The sequence below is a fragment of the Vanessa atalanta genome, chromosome 13 (genome assembly GCF_905147765.1).
Source record: "Vanessa atalanta chromosome 13, ilVanAtal1.2, whole genome shotgun sequence".
NCBI classification, from domain to species: Eukaryota; Metazoa; Arthropoda; class Insecta; order Lepidoptera; family Nymphalidae; genus Vanessa; species Vanessa atalanta.
In genome coordinates, this window is record NC_061883.1 from 11,331,453 (window position 1) to 11,349,982 (window position 18,530).

The following is an 18,530-nucleotide window of genomic DNA, read 5'->3' on the forward strand; positions in this document are numbered from 1 at the left end:
AGCTATACATCGACACATTTCGATTCAAGGAAGATATCGTCTGGAATCTACGACTTCTAATGCAGACCATACCATAATTCGTATCATCATATTTTTATGCCAAAACTTAAATTATGATGCTGCCTCATAAAACATGTAGGCACACTAAATAACAAATACGAAATAAAGATAAAATACACCAAACTCGCGGACAGCATGTCTGTGAAGACATAATATTAAAAACCAGGACCAGGCTTTTAAAAAACTTGTAGTCGAATACAGTGACCGTTCTCTAGGAAAATTCCGGTCCATGCATCGCCTGCACTTTGATCAATAATCACTATTTACATAACATATCTATGTGATAGCACAATCAAATAGAGTTGGTACTCGTGTTAGCTTAAAGCTTCGTGTGTATCTTGAATTTGTTTGTAAATAATAGAATAAATACATTATACATACATTGACAATCTAATAGTCGAGCCGAGATGGCTCAGTGGTTAGAACGCGTGCTTCTTAGCCGAAATCCAAACAAGCACCGCTGAATTTTCATGTGCTTAATTTGTGTTTATAATTCATCTCTTGCTCTGTAGGAAAGAAAACATCGTGAGTAAACATGCATGTGTCTAACTTCAACGAAATTCTGCCATATGTTTATCCACCAACACCCGCATTGGAGCAGCGTTGTGAAATATTCTCCAAACCTTCTCCTCAAAGGGGAGAGGAGGCCTCAGCTCAGCATTGGGAAATTTACAAGCTGTTAATTAATGTTATGTTTATATAATAATGATGAGGAGTGGTGCATACCAAGACGGGCTTGCGTAAAGTCCAATTGCAATTTTCGAGCGTGATCTAAACTTCCAACTTTGAACTTTTACATATAAAACATGAGTAAGATTAAAAGAAAAGTTTGCCTCGTTGGTTTATTGCCTATCTTATAAAACTGTAGATCCTAATTATTCTGAGGTCCAAGTCTACTTTGACTTCCCAATGGACAATGAGATTGCACTTGTAGTAGCGCTCACTTATATGCACTATAATATTATGTTCTGCGCAGTCAGCTTCTCTTGAGAATGACCGCGGTGCCCGATATCGGTTGTGAGGAGGATCATCGTCAGAAATAAAATATTAAACCGATTTTTACTGTCGATTAAACTATAGCCTGACTAGTTCAAACCATTTTTAAATAAAAGCGCTAGCCCTTACTACACATAAAGTATGTCGAATCTAATAAGAACTACATAATATTGAAACAGATACAAACAGAAAAACTATCATTACTCTATAAAATATATCCCGATTATCAAGATCTAATATAAGACATATAACGATTATCTCACTAATTCTGAATCATACATAAAAGTCTATTTGAAAACTTCGTTTCCTCAATATGTCTGTTAAAATGTTTCATTTAGAACGTAATTACAAACATGTTTATTATTTTAGATTCCTATATCTTAGTTTAATACGTTTCGAAAGGAAATGAATACACTTCGAGCTTGAAACAACCCAGTTATTGAGTAAATTTTCTTTGATGTCTAATAGAGTCGTTTATTTCGTTTATACTTACGTTATTTGTTCCTGAGGAAACCTGTTATTTTATTAATTTAAAAACATATTCTATAATTATTAAATGAAGACACGATTCGATAATTCGAGTAGGATGCGTTTCTACAAACTGTGCTAGTTTGTGCGTTTGTTTTATAAAAATTTTTGTATTTTATTTAACGTCGTATTTAATAAATGATGTATTTCTGACTAATTTTGGTTTTAGTGACTATATTCAACAGAGCACAGCCAACTGCTCAAGAATGTGCAAATATGTGGACAGTATTTGTCACGACACGAAGTGTTAAAAGAATGAAAAAAATGACTGTAAACATTTTGACACTTTGAGGTGCTACTGAAAATGTCTTGATAAAAACACTATATTATATATTTAACACATTTTTATGGGCCTCACTTAGCGGATGACTCAAAGATCTCTCTATCAGCAGCTCTTAATACTTCCCAATAGACCAAAGAGATGGTCAAATGTTTTATTAAATATATTTTCCAAAAGTAGAAATTATTTTTATTAGTTACTGTTAGTCAGCAAATATTTAACGATAATAACTGATACTACCTACTTTCTTCTTAACATAAAAAGCAGACGGCCTTTTAACATTTTTTTTTTATTTCAGTAAAATTAATTGCTGGGCAGAGAGAGTCAGTCGTGCTCCTACGTTCCAACATCACCCGTCTTACGGCGAGGGTCATACGAGCCGCTGGCTTCGATCTTCAGCAAGTTGAACATTTGTAAGTGCAATATTTAAATCAATAAACATGGCGGCAAGAATTTCATCTATTGCAGACATGTGTTCATGTGGTCAATATTAGAGGTTATCCCTAAGCCAAATAAAAAATAAACAATAAGCACTTAAATTCAGCAAATACAATAACAATATTGATAAGTTTGAATCGAAATCATCGGTTAAGATTCACGTCTTCTAACCACTTTACCATCGTGGCTCATCCGGGCATGGCTTGTTCGATTTTAATTATGCATAATGATAGAAAGAATATTATTTGGGGTAATTGTTGCATGATAACTACTCAAAACTAGTTACTGAATTATCAAATGAATTGATTTTCCCACATATCACATATTTTACTTATAACGAATAGATAATACCTACCTACATAGTTTATTGCCTCAATGACGACACGACACGATTGTATTTAAGAATAGCCAATTTAACCTTCAATTAGTCCTACAGGAATTCTCGGTAACGGCTCGCAAACAGTTCACTTAGAATAAAACAAATAATTCTACTATTTGTTCTGTTTATCAGTTGTTAGAACTCGGCCATATTTGCACTAATAACGTACCTACTCTATACAGACTTAGAAATTAAAAATTATTACGAAAGTCTTTGAAAAAAAATATCAATTGTATATTGTAGATAAAAAATAATAGTTTAACGGCGGCGATCGTATTTTTTAGGTATAAATCCTTCTATGTATACGTCCTTTCTTTGGTTGTTTTTTTCATATCAAATTAATTAAATTCGGTTTACTGGTTTAGCGTTGAAAGCGAAACAAAGAGACAGGCAGAGTTACTTATGCATTAATAATATTACAACAGTATGAATATATATATATATATATAAACTTTTTTTTTACTCATTTTAAATTAGTATTTTATATACGTTCCTATATCCGCAGCTACTCTTTTTCCTCTACAAAATGCCACTTAAGAAGATATCAGTCACATAATCTATAATAGGTATGAGTGTGATTTAAATAGTGCAACTTCTGCTATTGTACTTACCCACTTACATAGGTAACCTTTACTTATACACATTGAATGTATAATTTCTCAGAAGCTGTTCCAAGCTTACATCTTTCCAAACACAGGTTACGTTAATACGTGTTAAAAAGAAGACACGTGTCGTACAATTAAAACAATTGTCTGAGTAACAATTAGTAACTAACTAATTATGTCAACAGATCAGTGATGGACGCGCCTAATTTAGAGCACGTCGCAGTTGAAGATCTGACCAAAATGCCTAATCTCAAATCTTTGTAAGTATGTTTGAAGCGTACGGTAGAGTGAAGGTGAAGTTCATTGGTTTATCTCGTTACAAAGAAATGCTTAAGATAAGCATTAGCATTATTAGCATTAGCAGCCCGTAAATGTCCCACTGCTGGGATAAAGGCCTCCTCTCCCTTTGAGGAGAAGGTTTGGAGCATATTCCACCACGCTGCTCCAATGCGGGTTGGCGGAATACACATGTGGCAGAATTTCGTTGAAATTAGACACATGCAGGTTTCCTCACGATATTTTCCTTCACCGCCGAGCACGAGATGAATTATAAACACAAATTAAGCATATGAAATTTCAGTGGTGCCTGCCTGGGTTTGAACCCGAAATCATCGGTTAAGATGCACGCGTTCTAACCACTGGGCCATCTCGGCTCTTAATATTCAAAAAAGATAGCTCTCTCGGCTTAAGATAAAGGGATATACTACAAATGGTCAATTTTAAAAAACTTATTTAGAAAATACTACTAAAGACGATTGAATAATTCATTCTTATTAAGTTGTGAGAGGTTTATTATTTATATATGGTATTATTGTTAAGATGGTAAGTGGTTATCACCGCCCATGGATATTGGCGCTGTAAGAAATATTACTGATCTATATGTGTGATCTATCACAACAATGCGCCACATACCTACCTATCTTTCCAGACCTACCAACATTAGAATTAAAAAAAAAAATTAAAGGTTGCTTAAAATATTTAAAAAAATATTTGTTTCAATTTAGAATTGGTCTAAATATGGTCTGGATATTACATAAAAGATACCATACCATGCCCATTTAAAATGTATGATAGCAAATTTTGTCACTGTACAAATTTTAATTACATTTTTACAAGCAACTTTCATTTCGTTTGTCTAATTAACGAAATTATGTGTTCCGATTTAGCCGCATATATTTACAATTGCGCGGAAATGTTTTGATGCGTGGGTTTTTTTGTAAGGAACAAAACGGTACGTGGCATTTACCAGGGTTATCTGTGATTGACGTTCTAATATAAAGATAATTTTAACATACATTGTTTTCTTAAATCAAATTTTACATTAATTTGATAATGGTCTTTTTAGTTCTATGAAATAAAAAGGTTTTCGTTTCTTTTTTCTTTTTAGATTTATAACACAAGCACCTTTGCTACATAGAATACCACCGCTACCAGCGCTGCCTGAACTGCGCACATTGTACGTATGTATTTTTTATAACTTTTATCAATATTATGCAATGTTTTTCTTATTAAAACTGTCATTTGTAAATTGTTAGATTATGAGATAATACATTATAACTATATACTGTATTGAGAAATTATTAATATTACCTTTTATGTCTTCTCGTTCACAAGAATATGTTTATTTATAATTGTGAATATACAAGTTTTATTTGTATCAAATATAAATGATAAGAAAACAGACATGAAATATTTTTATTTATATTTTTATAACATATTATTTAGGTACCAGCCGTATAACCGATTGGATATCCCATTGAAAAAGTTTTTATTTTGCTTATAAACAGAAGCCTAAGCACCAATTTCCATTATTCTAACTTAAAAATTACGAACTTCCATACAAACTTTCATCCCCAATTTCACCCTCTTGGGTAATTCAGTTTAAAAAAACGCTGTAACAAATTACTTTTACTTAGAACCTTACCGATATTCATATTTTTATCAATCGAAGTTTCATTCCTGTACAAAATTACTTCTCGATTCACTCCCGGTGGGTCAGCGATATAATACAGTCTGTCTTTTTAAAATTTCATTAAGATGGGTAATTTAATTTATTTATGTCACCGTTTGTCACCATAAAGTTAAATTAATTATTATAAACTAACGATTTCTGTTTGGTTTTTTGTCATTTGGTCGATATGCTTTCTACAAGTTCTAATAATATATTTTTTCTAGTATCGTAACGACATCAGGTCTGGTCGAGGTGCCAAACTTGAGTCACGTTCATGACAAAAACAGCGCGAACACATCCCTACCATACTTGCAAGCAATGTAATTTTTTATTATTGTTATTTAATTATATCGTTATCAATATTTTTGATATAATAATAATAATATTTTATTTTTAGTTATGTTATTTTATTAAATGACAAACGCAGCATCTAATTTAAGTAAATTAATCCTAACCACTGGAGATATCATAGTAATAGAGTTACTGCTCATTGGTGTTCGTAGCTTGCTTATAAAACTGCAAATTCCGAGGTCCTGGATTCAAAGCCCGGGTCACGGCAATAAGTTATTAGGGTCTTGCAGTTGATACAATTTCAATAATAGCTCGGAGTTTAGAAGTTGAAAGTGTGTACATTCTCGTGTTTGTTTCACGATTGAACAGTTTCCGTTAGAGTCGGATTTGACTTTTGACTTACGTGTTTGCGCGTACAGTCGACCACCATATGTCCGCTCAGTTGGCTAGTCTCCAATGGCATAGAATGAATTAGGTATTTCCGATTGGTATTCTTCTTATTCTGGCCCCGCGTCAGTTTCTACGATACAAGGACAACAGCAAGCAAAAACTTATCTATAATTTGGAGAAATAACCGATGTATATGATTATACTAAAAATATTGGTATTTAAACATGTATGCAAACTTTAAGTTGTTATGATAGACTCAACCAATATTATGTACTAAATACGAAACGATACCTTGGAATAGTTAGTTATATAAGAACAATAATTGTGTTGGTTTGGTCTTGCAAATGACTTTCATATTTAGTTCAAAAAAGATATTTTGAAATCACATACAGACATTTCAATTTTATTTATTTGTATTAAATAATGCATGTGTCACAGAGACCTCGAAGGCAATCATATAAAACGTATCCCGAGCCACGCGCTGCGAGTCCGGGCTGACCAAGTGTAAGTCAATAGGTATATACCACTTATGCTATTTTCTTTTCGTTTTTAATATTTCCTTTTTATTTTTTCCTGTTTATTTTATTTCCTTTTCGTAATATTATTTGCTTTTGAGTGTGAACAAATTTAATAACTTTACAAAATAATTTATGTTAAGCAACTTTACCATTAAATGTAAAGTCAAATTAAGAGCGCTTATGTCGGATTAGCCGTTTTCACGAGACTTTTTAAAGGGATTATGAGTCAAGTATTTACATGTATATTTATACAAAAAATACCGCATAAAAGTTTAATCTCTTTTTAATAGAAAAAATCCTAAATCAACATTAATTATTATATATTACACTTTAACCGACTTAAAAAAATAGGTTCTCAAAGCTTATTAGTTATTTTGTATTATTGTTTGTTCAGAACCAAGTTCCACGCATTAATTAGTTACCTTAACTTTCCACCTAACTTAAATTAAAAAAAAAAAGCTTAGTGTCTTTAATTTATTGTATTAATACATGAACTCATAATTTAGTTTATAATCAGTAAGACTACAAGTTTTGACGGCATAATTTTATAATAAAATTTCTCAAGACATCTTAAACACCGTAAAATTTACGGTTACAATAAGTGACAATCGATTTTATTTTACTTAAAGTTTTTCAATTTTACATATTAAGTATGTCTATATCCAATATATTGTAACAATTTCAGTAATTTATTATGATTCGTATGTCATTTAGTTTTCTATACAATCGTAAATAAAACCTATAGAAAAAAATATATGGATTCTGATACATACATACGCAGTTACACACACGCAAGCTTAAAAATATCAGAAACTGAGAAGCGGATATTGGAATAAGTGCTCATAATTTCAAAACTCACCTCCATATTGGATATTATAACCATGCTCATAACATAATATATAGGCAAGTTAAAATTGCTGCAATCTCTCATAAATGAAGTTGAAAACCGAGATGTACATGGAGGTATATTAAGTTAACTAATCTTTATATTACTTTTAATTCTGTGTATTATTTTAGCTTGCCTATAGACACATATTTATTAATAAATGTATTTTCATATAATGTATGCTTAGTATGTTGTCAGACAAAGATGTTTATTTTATTTCAGTTCATTAAATTACAACTTGATAGAGGAAGTTCCAGCTCATGCGTTTAAAAATTCACAAATATCAAAATTGTAAGTATATTTTATTACATCTCAACTGCTTCTCGTGTAAGCTGTAATAAATATATTTATATGTACCTCAACTCATTGATTGTTATCTTTTTAAGGAGTTTCAAAGGGAATACCAAGTTAAAGAAATTGGATGATTTGGCTTTTGCTGGAAATCTACTATTACGACAACTGTAAGTTTAAAAATGCTCGTAGTTTTAAACGTACATTATGCATGTTCGAAGTTCAGAGATGAGGAATTCATGTTTTGTTGTTATTCATTTTGTATTAAATTATATTTTATACGCAACTATGAACTTACATATTTCAGTTTAATAATGTATTTACTAATTCGCCATTATTTTATTTCATCTAATTATGTAAGATTTTTTAAAATCGTTTAACAATAAACTATCATTTCAGTCGAGAGCTCGTTATATTTGTACAAACATTATTGATAACGAATTTTGACTTTTTTTTGGACTGTAGCTCTTCAATGTTCCTCTTTAATTAGTTTTTTTTTTTTACTATTATTTAAACGAAAAAGAAAATAAGCTACGTGTTGTACACTGATTTTTATTTATTAAGTTCTGACTGGGAGCAAAAGTTGCAGATGACCGTTCAAACAAATGACGGATAAAAATAATATAATCAGGGCCGGTTAACCCTCACCGGCTGAGCACGTCTATACACTTCATCCAATGTTTGCACTGTATCCATTTCCAGCTTCCTAAAGTAATTTTTTTTCTATTTTACGAAGGTACGCCATCATCCTATTCAAATAGGAGAAATATTTAGTTGTTCCTATATCCCCAATTTTTAGCCTGCCTTGCCTAGTCCATGCGGAGCCCTAAGCAGTTACACATACACTGGCTAATATGGTATAATCCGGCCCTGAACATGACTCTATCTTTAATATTTTAGGGATTTAAGCAACACAGCCATCACGTCGCTTCCTACGAAAGGTCTAGAAAAATTGCAAATTCTCAGAATAGAAAAGACACCGTCTCTGAAATACATTCCATCAATATATGAATTTCAAGTAAGTGTTTATGCTTCTTGCTGATAAGTTTCCTGATATGTATAAATATGATCCACTGATTAACACAAAATATACACACACATGTAAACAAACACAAACAAAGGTCTCGGATTCAAGAATCGTTGACGAACGCCAGACTTTTAAAGGTTTATTTGAATTAGTAGCTGATATCATTCCTTAAAGGAACTAAAAATATGAATACCCTTTTATCCAAATCCGCAAACAGTACACATATACACAAAGTATACGTATACTTGGAGTAAGTACAATATAAATGCAGACTTTTAAATTATAAGACCGAACTTCTAATTCTTATCGCATTAAGGTAGTGACTGTACTCAGTAATCACCGCCCATCTTTTACAAATATTAGATATGCTTGAAAGAACTTGTAGTATCAATAGTTTGATGATTTAGTATCAAAAAGCCTCAATTATCAACTTAATAATCTACACAGCCACCCTTTACAGGGAAGCACGGCGCGAACTCGCCAAGTCAGTAGGTACCACCGATTGAAAGCGATTGTTTTTTGACCAAATAAGCTATACTTTTTATAACTATATTAAAAGTGAGTGAGTATATACATATATGTCACCGTAAGATTACAAAAATCGTTAGATTACAATCTGACGAGACAGATTGTAATCTGTCGAAATATTGTGAACTGTGAAATATGATTGCAATTTAACGCATTATTTTTCGCTATATTGTAATCTGTCGAAGTCAAACTGTTAGATTACAATCTGTCCCCTGATTGGCCGGTCTTATTGTAAGAGCGACCAATCATACGTCACCGTTATTATTCGGTAGCTTACAATCTATCGAAGTAAATTTCAGTTAAATTATAAATACTCAAACCTAACCGAAATATTATGAACTATCGAAATTATTAAAATTTAATGCAAATTGAATAAACGTCACAATCAATTACAATTGCGCGAAATAGATTATAATCTAACGGTATTTGCAATTTTACGGTGAAATAATATGGCGGAAGCCGGGATGGCGGGGGGCACATAACGTTCAACCAATCAGCGCTCGAGATGCATTCCGTTCTACGCCAGTTCAAAATTTGCCCGCTTCCCATCGATAAATCGATAAAAAGGTTGTTGCTGGCTCATCAACCTTTAACTGAATAGTTAATATTATATTTAGTATTACCATTCACCTTTATCTGATCGATTTGACATTCTGACCTTTCTTTTATACATTGAAAAAGCATATACGTATAGTTCAAATGAATACGTAATTTTTCCTACAAGACCGCGCTCAAACGTGACAATACAAGAAATAAACATATATTTTGACGACCTCCATGGTCGAGTAGCATGTATACCGGTTTTCATGGGTACGCCACTCCGAGGTCCCGGGTTCGATTCCCGGCCGAGTCGATGTAGAAAAAGTTCATTAATTTTGTAGGTTGTCTTGGGATGTTTGTGGTACCGTCGTTACTTCTGATTTTCCATAACACAAGTGCTTTATCTTCTTTTATTGAGATCAGAGTAATGTGTGTGATGTTGTCCAATATTTATTTATTATTTATGATTATATGATTTACTATATATATTTTTTAAATTACTTAAGTTTTCTATTTAAAAATATTAAGCTCGTTCCTCGTTTAAATCTAAAATAAAACAATTGGAATATTTTCCGAAAAATAATATTATCTCGTATGCACTTCGTAATATCCGTGGCTAATTTAGCTACCTAATTATATAAAAGCGCGCAATAAATGAACGTAAAATAATTGATATAAGTTATAAAAGTAGATAAAGGTGTAATAATAATAGTTGCAATATCGATTGATAGCATACTGCGCAGGTCCGTCTGGGCACCACCCTCGCCCGGCGTTTGCACCCTCGCTCGCTAATATATAAATAGGGATAGGCATACTCACCTTCAGCAACAATCAGGAGCAGGGTACGGTGCTCGATGAACTTGAACTTGACCTATCTTCTCCCGTCATTATTTCTTCTCTTGTCTTTCTTCGTACCTGTACCACATTAAATCGCAATAAATATTTGATTTGTTGTAATAAATAATATAGATCGTAATATTAAAAGTAAACGTAACTCAAGTATGACAAAAGGAATACTTAAGATGCATTTATTATATATATAATATGTACTTTAAAAAATATAAACAAATAAATGATTATGAATGCAATTTGCTCGCTGTACCACTAGTATTGCATAAAATTATGTTTGACAAATAATATCTTTGTTATTGAATCAAACTTCAATATTTATACATGACCTACCTTCACATTTTTAACAATTCGAAATTTACTGCAGCTCCTACACGGATATCATTACTATGACGTTATATTATTATGCAATGATTGTTTCAATTGGAATTAATGTACTGCACAATGCACATTTGTTTTTTTTTACAATATGCACGTATGTTTCAAGCACTTGGAGAAGGCGTTTCTGACGCATCACTTCCATTGCTGCGCTTTTGCCTTCCCCGAGAGACACAACCCCGCCAGACATGCGCTGTACGAAACGCAGCTAGCAATCATGGCGCAGGTATTGATTTTCGATTTTTTTTTTAATCTTTTTTCGCAGGTATTCGAAAGAAGCGATGAAAACTTAGTAAGTATTCATATAGAAAAGTAGAATGGTTTAATAAGAAATAATAGAGGATAGGGAACGAATTGCGACAGAAATTGTCCTTAAATAACCTTTCCCTAGATTCTTTCGGACATGCGCAACGTGAACGTTTCACGGCGCAGGTATTGATTTTCGATTTTTTTGTTAATTTATCTTTAAAGACACCAAAGGATATGAAAAACTTATTAGATACGTTTTAACGAAATGATTCTTCTGATTGACATACTGCAAAGCAGTAATATTACATTGGGAATGATTTCTTCGAAAGGAAAGTATTTATTTATGCAGCATATGCATGAAACTTGCAAACATGGGGCAGATATGCGCACGCAGTTTGCGAACTTAAGACACCTATTGACAATATTTTATATAGAATTATCTTTGATTGAAGATATTACAAACAAATATATACGAAAATTTAATAAATTATACGTCAAGTTAATATGTTGTAGACTAGCAAATGTTATTTGGAAATAAATCGTTATCAAAGAGCAATTATAGTACAATGAAATTAAAAATCAATAGGACTTTTTTTTAATATATCTTATATTTGTTTAATTAAGTTTATTTAACTTGGATACATAATTATTAATATCGAAATATTGTTACTGAATAATGATAGAGAATCTTGAAATGGAAATTAGAAAAACGTTTGGTTCTTTTCTGAAATCCTAATTTTTGCGCATGCGCAATTTTAACTGCATTTAATGATCTGCGCTGCACCTTGCATTTATTAATTTTCCATTTTTGCGTTTTGAATTAAGGATATTCTTATGGAAACATTCAACAGAAAATTCTGTTGAGATGAAGAAATTACTTTTGTCGTAGAAAATAATGAAAAGTATACAAAAATATATATATATGTATATATAAATTTCGCAAGGCTGCTCGGCATTTGCTAAGGCAAAAATTTGGTGATCATTTTCCAAAATGTGTAATTAAATATAACAATATTTGAAATAGGCTTCGCAATTTGGCAACAAATAAAAAATAAAAAAAATTGACGAAAAGTATACATACCGTTGCTCGACGCGACGGCTGCAAACCGCTTTGCAATGTATTAAAAACCTATTCTAGTGAATGATGTTCCCCATTATGACTAATTAATATGAACTATTTACTACCCCATGTTGATGGCTATAAATCTGACTTAAAACTGATTCAAAATGGACCCTCGCCGTAGCTACGTCCCTCGATGTCTGGTGGGTGGAAAATCAATAGTCTCGCAAATATTGAGAACTTCACTTCGGATTCAATATAACTATATTGGTACTACCTGGATGAAATGCACTAAATTATAGATGTATTGCATGTCTATGTTCATGCATACAGGTGTACGTAGGTTGGGCAGTCTGGACTTATCGATGGTATATTGAACACTGTACGTAGCTTGTTCTGTATGTATGTTGCCTTAGAGATATGAAATGTTGCGATTTCAAGCAAACGTTTTTCTTAAAAAACACAATATAACAAATATTAAATACGATTTACCTATATTAAAGCAATGCGTCTGATTTTAGAAAGTTAAGTTTTGGAGATAATTATTGCCACTTGTAAATTAAGGCCCCTAGTCTAAGTCGAAATTTTAAGGGTGTGTTTGTGTATGTATATTCATTGACAAATCTCATCTTGTATATCGCGAGAAAAAAGTGTGAAGATAATGATTTAAATATTTAAGCTAACCAATTGATTTTTTATATAAAAATATGTATTTAAAGGAAATACACCAACAATTTTTATACTAATATCAGTATTGCGGAATAGCATTGATGATCATAGGTTGAATTATTTAAAAAATATTGATGTACAGCCTAAAACGCTAACATAGCTGGAAGGTATTACTTGAAATTAACATTTTTTGGTTTATTTGGTGTGATTTATGAATTTGATTAAGGGAATTATTAGAAAATAGAGCCATTTGAATGCCGATGTATTTCTGTCTCCACCTTTCATATTTTTTATTTCTACTCCACCGAGTGTTACCGTGTTCTTAAAAATTGCAACTACCAAACGTTTCGTCAATATTTATATATACTCTATTCCAAAATTGACGCGATATCATTGGTTGAGAGATTGATTAATCTATGATATTCACTATGGATTTGCGAAAAAATGGCGTTTTGAATAGTTAGTGTAATAGTGTTGTATTATAAATAAAGATATATTAATCATAAACTCTCAATAATGCATAATATAGCTGAGTTATTAGCAAATCGCATGAAATACGTAAATCTAGGGTTTGTTTATCTTCTTTCCTATTTCCACTGGAATAGGCTATATATATATTCTGAAAGAGAATATTTGTACACAAAATTTTCTGGTTACTTGTATACTAGACATAATAACTAACCAAATAATTAGCGTTATTGAATATAACGCAATTAATAATTATTTATGTTAAATATTTTTTAAGGAGAACCTCACAACACTTTTTTGTTTTTTTTCTTCCAACAGAAATGCGGTAAAAATAGCCATAGGAATACTTCAGAGCCAAGGAAACGTCGATCTATAAATCTTAATTCTGACACAAAACGGTCGACTACAAAGTAAGTACACAAAAAAATTATCTTTCTTGATTCTATAGATCATCCATATGTATTAAACTTTACATAAAATATCGAGAACATCAAATTTTTAAATTGAGATACTGTGACTTTGGATTAAAAGTGTTAATTTCCATCTGATTGATTTTTTATAATAGTTTTTTTTTAATTTAAAAACTGTATCGAAATTAAAAGACATGACAAATATATTTTTTTTAAATTGATAATATTATATATTTTCAGTTAACATTTTCTTCATTTAAATGCTTATTATCAGATTATAGTTAAACAAAATGTCTCCTTCCTTCTTCCTTACCTTTCACCTATTATTGAATAAATTAATTTTACAAGTGTCTACGATGATACTTCGACTGAAAGCCAGGAAAACGGTTCGTGGGCGAGCGACGAATACTTCTCAGACTCTGGCAGCTTCGAAGACTACGATCAAGGAGACTTCCACGAACCAGTCAACAATAGCCTGGGAGTTACCTATTTTGCTGAATGTGGTAACTTCAGCTTGAGGTAAATGATAACTTATAATAACTAGCATATGAGTCAATGTTTTTATTGACAAGTTTTTAACTGATTTATTTCATCTTACAGCCGACGTGAAGTGGCCTGTACTCCGCTGCCAGATGCTCTAAATCCTTGTGAAGACGTGATGGGCTGGTCGTGGCTTCGCGCTAGCGTCTGGTTCGTGATAACCGCAGCTGTTGTCGGAAATATAGCTGTTTTATTAGTTCTCTTAACAAATCACACTGAACTTACAGTACCAAGATTTCTCATGTGCCATCTTGCCTTTTCCGACCTTTGCACAGGATTGTACCTCTTCATGATAGCAGTCGTGGACCTCAGGTCTTACGGAGAATTTTTCAATTACGCCTACGATTGGCAATACGGCGTGGGGTGCAAAATAGCTGGATTCTTGTCTGTATTCTCCGGACAATTGTCGGTCTTCACTCTCACTATAGTGACGCTGGAGCGTTGGTTTGCAATTACATACGCAATTTACTTAGAGCGAAGAATTTCTTTGGGGGCTGCAGCGAAAATTATGATTGGAGGTTGGCTGTTCTCAATACTTATGGCTGGCTTGCCTCTAGCTGGGGTTTCGGATTATTCCTCGACTTCTATTTGTTTACCAGTTGAAAGTGAAGGAATCGAGGACGCAGTTTATCAGGGGGGGTTGTTTTTGACAAATGCAGTCGCGTGGGTCACAATCGTAGTATGTTACGTACAGATTTACAGATCTTTAGGGGGAGGTGGAGAGAAGTATGGGGGGAGGGGAGCTGCTGCTGCGGCTGAAAGACGGATAGCAAATAAAATGGCTCTTCTTATTGGAACAGATTTACTGTGTTGGGCACCTGTTGCGTTCTTTGGTGTTACAGCGCTGGCTGGCGTACCATTGGTCGATGTCAGTCACGGGAAAGTACTTCTCGTATTCTTCTATCCTTTGAACGCATGTGCAAATCCATTTCTCTACGCAATCCTGACGAAACAATACCGCAGAGATCTCATAACATTAATCGCAAGAACAGGACAATGTAATTGGTTGGTGGAAAGGTATAAATTAGCAGCGACACCCCCTCCAACAGCGCATACCAATCCTTCAGCACCAGCAGCACTCGTACCTCTAGTGGACTACAATAGATCGATATCACAAGTCACAAAGAATGGAGAAGCCGAAATTTTGTAAATTATAAGAGTCTTAAAATATTATTTTTATTATAAGAGTATTTATTCTATTCAGTCTTTTATTTATGCCTATTAAACAATTGTTGAGTAAATTTTGAATGTTTCAGCATTTTGATTGTTTTAATGCTCAGATTAATTCTTATTTAATATTAGAAGTATAGATAGCAAAAATAATAAACATTAATCATATAAAAAGTAGAAATAAATAAAAACATAAAATTCAGTCATAAACTTTTAATAATTTTAACATAAATCAAGTAAAAATATCTGTGCTGTTTCGTTTAAACTAATTATCACATCACTGTCAATATATTCAATCACTAACTTATCACCTTCCAATAAAACCTCCATACTCAACAATTCAGAGATATTTACATCCATTTTCAAAGGACTTATACAATAACCATCCAATTGTCTGAACAACCTCAATTTCGTATCGCCCATTTTATTATTTTCATTTTTAATATTACAGCTATCACAAATAGAATCTATAGCACGTCCAAGGCTCCATTTTGTTGAAATAAACACAGGTACCGTATCTTTTAAATCAGGATCTAGTGTAACAGATTCAATTTTTGTTATATTATCTATGTCTGAAATAATTTTAACATTTTTAGCTTGATAATTAGCTGGTTTTCTGATAGCAAAATAAACTCTATCTGCTGTTGATACCGATTTTGGACCGAGTGCTTTCTGTTTAATCCTCATCAAGTGAATTTTTGATGCAGTTTTCACCTTTGCTGATGATTGCAGTGCTTTTCTAATATTTTCTGTTATCTGCAAAAATATAATTATTATATTGTGACAATAGAAAAATACTTACAATTTATTTTAAATCAAAGTCTACTGATTAGATGAACTGAATTATTTTAGTTACTTTGTATCCATTCCATAAAATATATATATTTTTTTATATGTGGCTTTGCTATAAAATAGCAGAGTATGATTTGAAGTATGGCAGTGTGGTTTTTACCAGTATATATCTGATTACACTGCTCTAAAAAAAAGTACCTCCATTCAGTTTTACTATTGGCATTGACAGACTCTATTCTTGGAGTTATAAACTAAAACGATTAGTTATATTTTAAATTTTATTAGGTTCTCAGATTTTTCTAGAATAGCAATCCTCTAAAAAATATTTAGGCTTTATAATACAGTTCAATTGTATTTTAAAGATGTTGAAAATACAAAATGTTACTTATTTCATATTAATCACCCTAAGTAGCAGTACACTATTGACTTCTTATATGTATGATGTTTGCATATAAAAATTCATTCTCTCACTCTTCTAATTTTAGTAATTTACCATAAAATATTTAAGAAATGAACTTATTCATTTCAAATTTAATAATAATTATTATTTTTTGAATATGGTAAGAATTTGCTTACTTTATCTTGAAGGTGCTTATTAGCTTCTTGAAACTGTCTCCTCGGAGCCTCAAACTGTTCTATTTTAGCAGCCATTGTTTCATCATCAATTTCTGGACAAGAACTGAAATTGTTAAGGCAATCAAGTCAATTAATACATCCTTGGTTATTAATTTACATAAAATATTCATAATTTAAAAAAAAATAAGCATTTTCTTTACTATTTGTGCACAATAAATCATAATTCTTATTACACCACATCCCTGTTATTGTAAATTTCTAACCATTTGATGGGAAACATACCTCTTAAACGATATTTAAGTACAAAAATGTATTTAAAGTACTTCTACGTTAGAATTTATCTAAAGATCTATAGTAATTGTATTTATACATATTTCTAACATATGAAACAATTGGGAATGAAAGCACGCCGAATGTAATATTACAATGATGTAATGTTTTCAAAATGAGTAAATATTGTTGATACTTACGGATGAAACCTATGTTCAATACAATAATGTTTATGGCATTTGTTACAAAGCATTTCGTGCAAATTTCCTTTTCTGCAACCACTTTCTGAACATCGATATATTTGATCGTCACTTTGTAAATTAATATCACGGGGCTTCGGCGCTAACTCACAGTCTCCAGAAACACAATGCTCGGTAAAATGTACTCGGCAAAACACCATACCACATTTGCACTGAAGCGGCAGAAAGTCTACCTGATTACATATTGAATTCTGACAGTGTTCTCCAAGTGAAGGGAACTCCATATTTGCAGGTGTAGTAACTTCACAATTGTTTTAAGAATTATTTTATTAAGTTCTTTGTTTTTAATTTTTTTATCAATATTGTGAAGTTTGAAGAGAATCTGATCTGACCTTAAGTGACACAATTAACCGGCAGTTTTTATTTTGATGTTTGTCACTGTCAAGAAGACAGCATTTTTTGTTTTATCTTTTCTGTTGAAAAGGCAAAGGTATTGCACCATACAGACTTTACTTTTGTACTAAAAACGAAAATAAATTAGTAACACAACTAAACATAATATACTAAGTACAGAAATGAAACTCCACAAAAAAATGAGTTCAAAAAAGGGATACTGTAAAATTAAACTGTAACAGTTGTGTGTACTAGATGTCTACAGTTACGACTTGCTACTGAGTACTTTGATTCTATGATTTGGTATCAGTGACGTGCTACAATTAATTTCGGCTCGCTAGCAAGTACCCTTCCAGCTTAAGCCGTAAATGATTGAAATATAAATGTATTTGATGTTTCATAAGAGTAGCATTAGTCATGGTGAAACATATGAGCGCCCTTTCGTTGACTGTAAGATTTTTCTTCCTACTCCAATCATATTATTTATGTCTATTTTAATATTTTTTATTTCTAGGTACTATTATGACACAAACATCACAAAAAATAAAAAACGGCTTCTCGATCAATTTATTGTATATTTTCCGCTTAATACAATATTTGTTTGTTATCTATTTTATTTTTGTTCATTTAAATTTGTATTATCTTATTGAGTAACTTATTGAATTGTACAAGTGATTTGACCAAGAAGAATTTTATATCATTTAATATGAAACAATTATAAATTACATTTGCAAAAAAAGCTGAAAATCAAACACTTTATGAAGCATGAAACCATTTATTGCCAAAGATGGAAAATAA

General features: G+C 31.8%; 2 protein-coding genes across 2 annotated transcripts in view; one reads left to right on the forward strand and one right to left on the reverse strand.

Moving 5' to 3' along the window:
- LOC125068424 (lutropin-choriogonadotropic hormone receptor-like) overlaps positions 1-15,510 on the forward strand; it is a 48,343-nt gene extending 32,833 nt beyond the window's left edge. The window contains exons 2-13 of the mRNA XM_047677537.1: positions 2,163-2,277; positions 3,472-3,546; positions 4,674-4,742; positions 5,462-5,557; positions 6,357-6,422; positions 7,545-7,613; positions 7,709-7,783; positions 8,514-8,631; positions 11,045-11,161; positions 13,700-13,791; positions 14,140-14,310; positions 14,392-15,510. Coding sequence (XP_047533493.1) covers positions 2,163-2,277; positions 3,472-3,546; positions 4,674-4,742; positions 5,462-5,557; positions 6,357-6,422; positions 7,545-7,613; positions 7,709-7,783; positions 8,514-8,631; positions 11,045-11,161; positions 13,700-13,791; positions 14,140-14,310; positions 14,392-15,481 — 2,153 coding nt within the window. The 3' untranslated portion in view covers positions 15,482-15,510. The remainder of the gene's footprint in view (positions 1-2,162; positions 2,278-3,471; positions 3,547-4,673; positions 4,743-5,461; positions 5,558-6,356; positions 6,423-7,544; positions 7,614-7,708; positions 7,784-8,513; positions 8,632-11,044; positions 11,162-13,699; positions 13,792-14,139; positions 14,311-14,391) is intronic.
- A 188-nt stretch (positions 15,511-15,698) lies between these two features.
- LOC125068267 (AN1-type zinc finger protein 1-like) lies at positions 15,699-17,751 on the reverse strand. Its single transcript, XM_047677361.1, has 3 exons — positions 17,340-17,751; positions 16,870-16,972; positions 15,699-16,257 (listed from the first exon to the last, which is right to left on the reverse strand). The coding sequence occupies exons 1-3, from the start codon at positions 17,621-17,623 to the stop codon at positions 15,724-15,726; spliced, it is 921 nt and encodes a 306-aa protein (XP_047533317.1). The 5' UTR covers positions 17,624-17,751; the 3' UTR covers positions 15,699-15,723.
- Positions 17,752-18,530: the final 779 nt, after the last annotated feature.

Excerpts from the sequence above, each read along its gene's own strand:
- LOC125068267 (XM_047677361.1), bottom strand. The coding sequence starts at position 17,623 with ATGGAGTTCCCTTCACTTGGAGAACACTGTCAGAATTCAATATGTAAT. Across the intron at positions 16,973-17,339 it reads ATTGAACATAGGTTTCATCC|TTCTTGTCCAGAAATTGATG; the intron begins GTAAGTATCAAC and ends TAACAATTTCAG. Across the intron at positions 16,258-16,869 it reads ATAAGCACCTTCAAGATAAA|ATAACAGAAAATATTAGAAA; the intron begins GTAAGCAAATTC and ends ATATTTTTGCAG.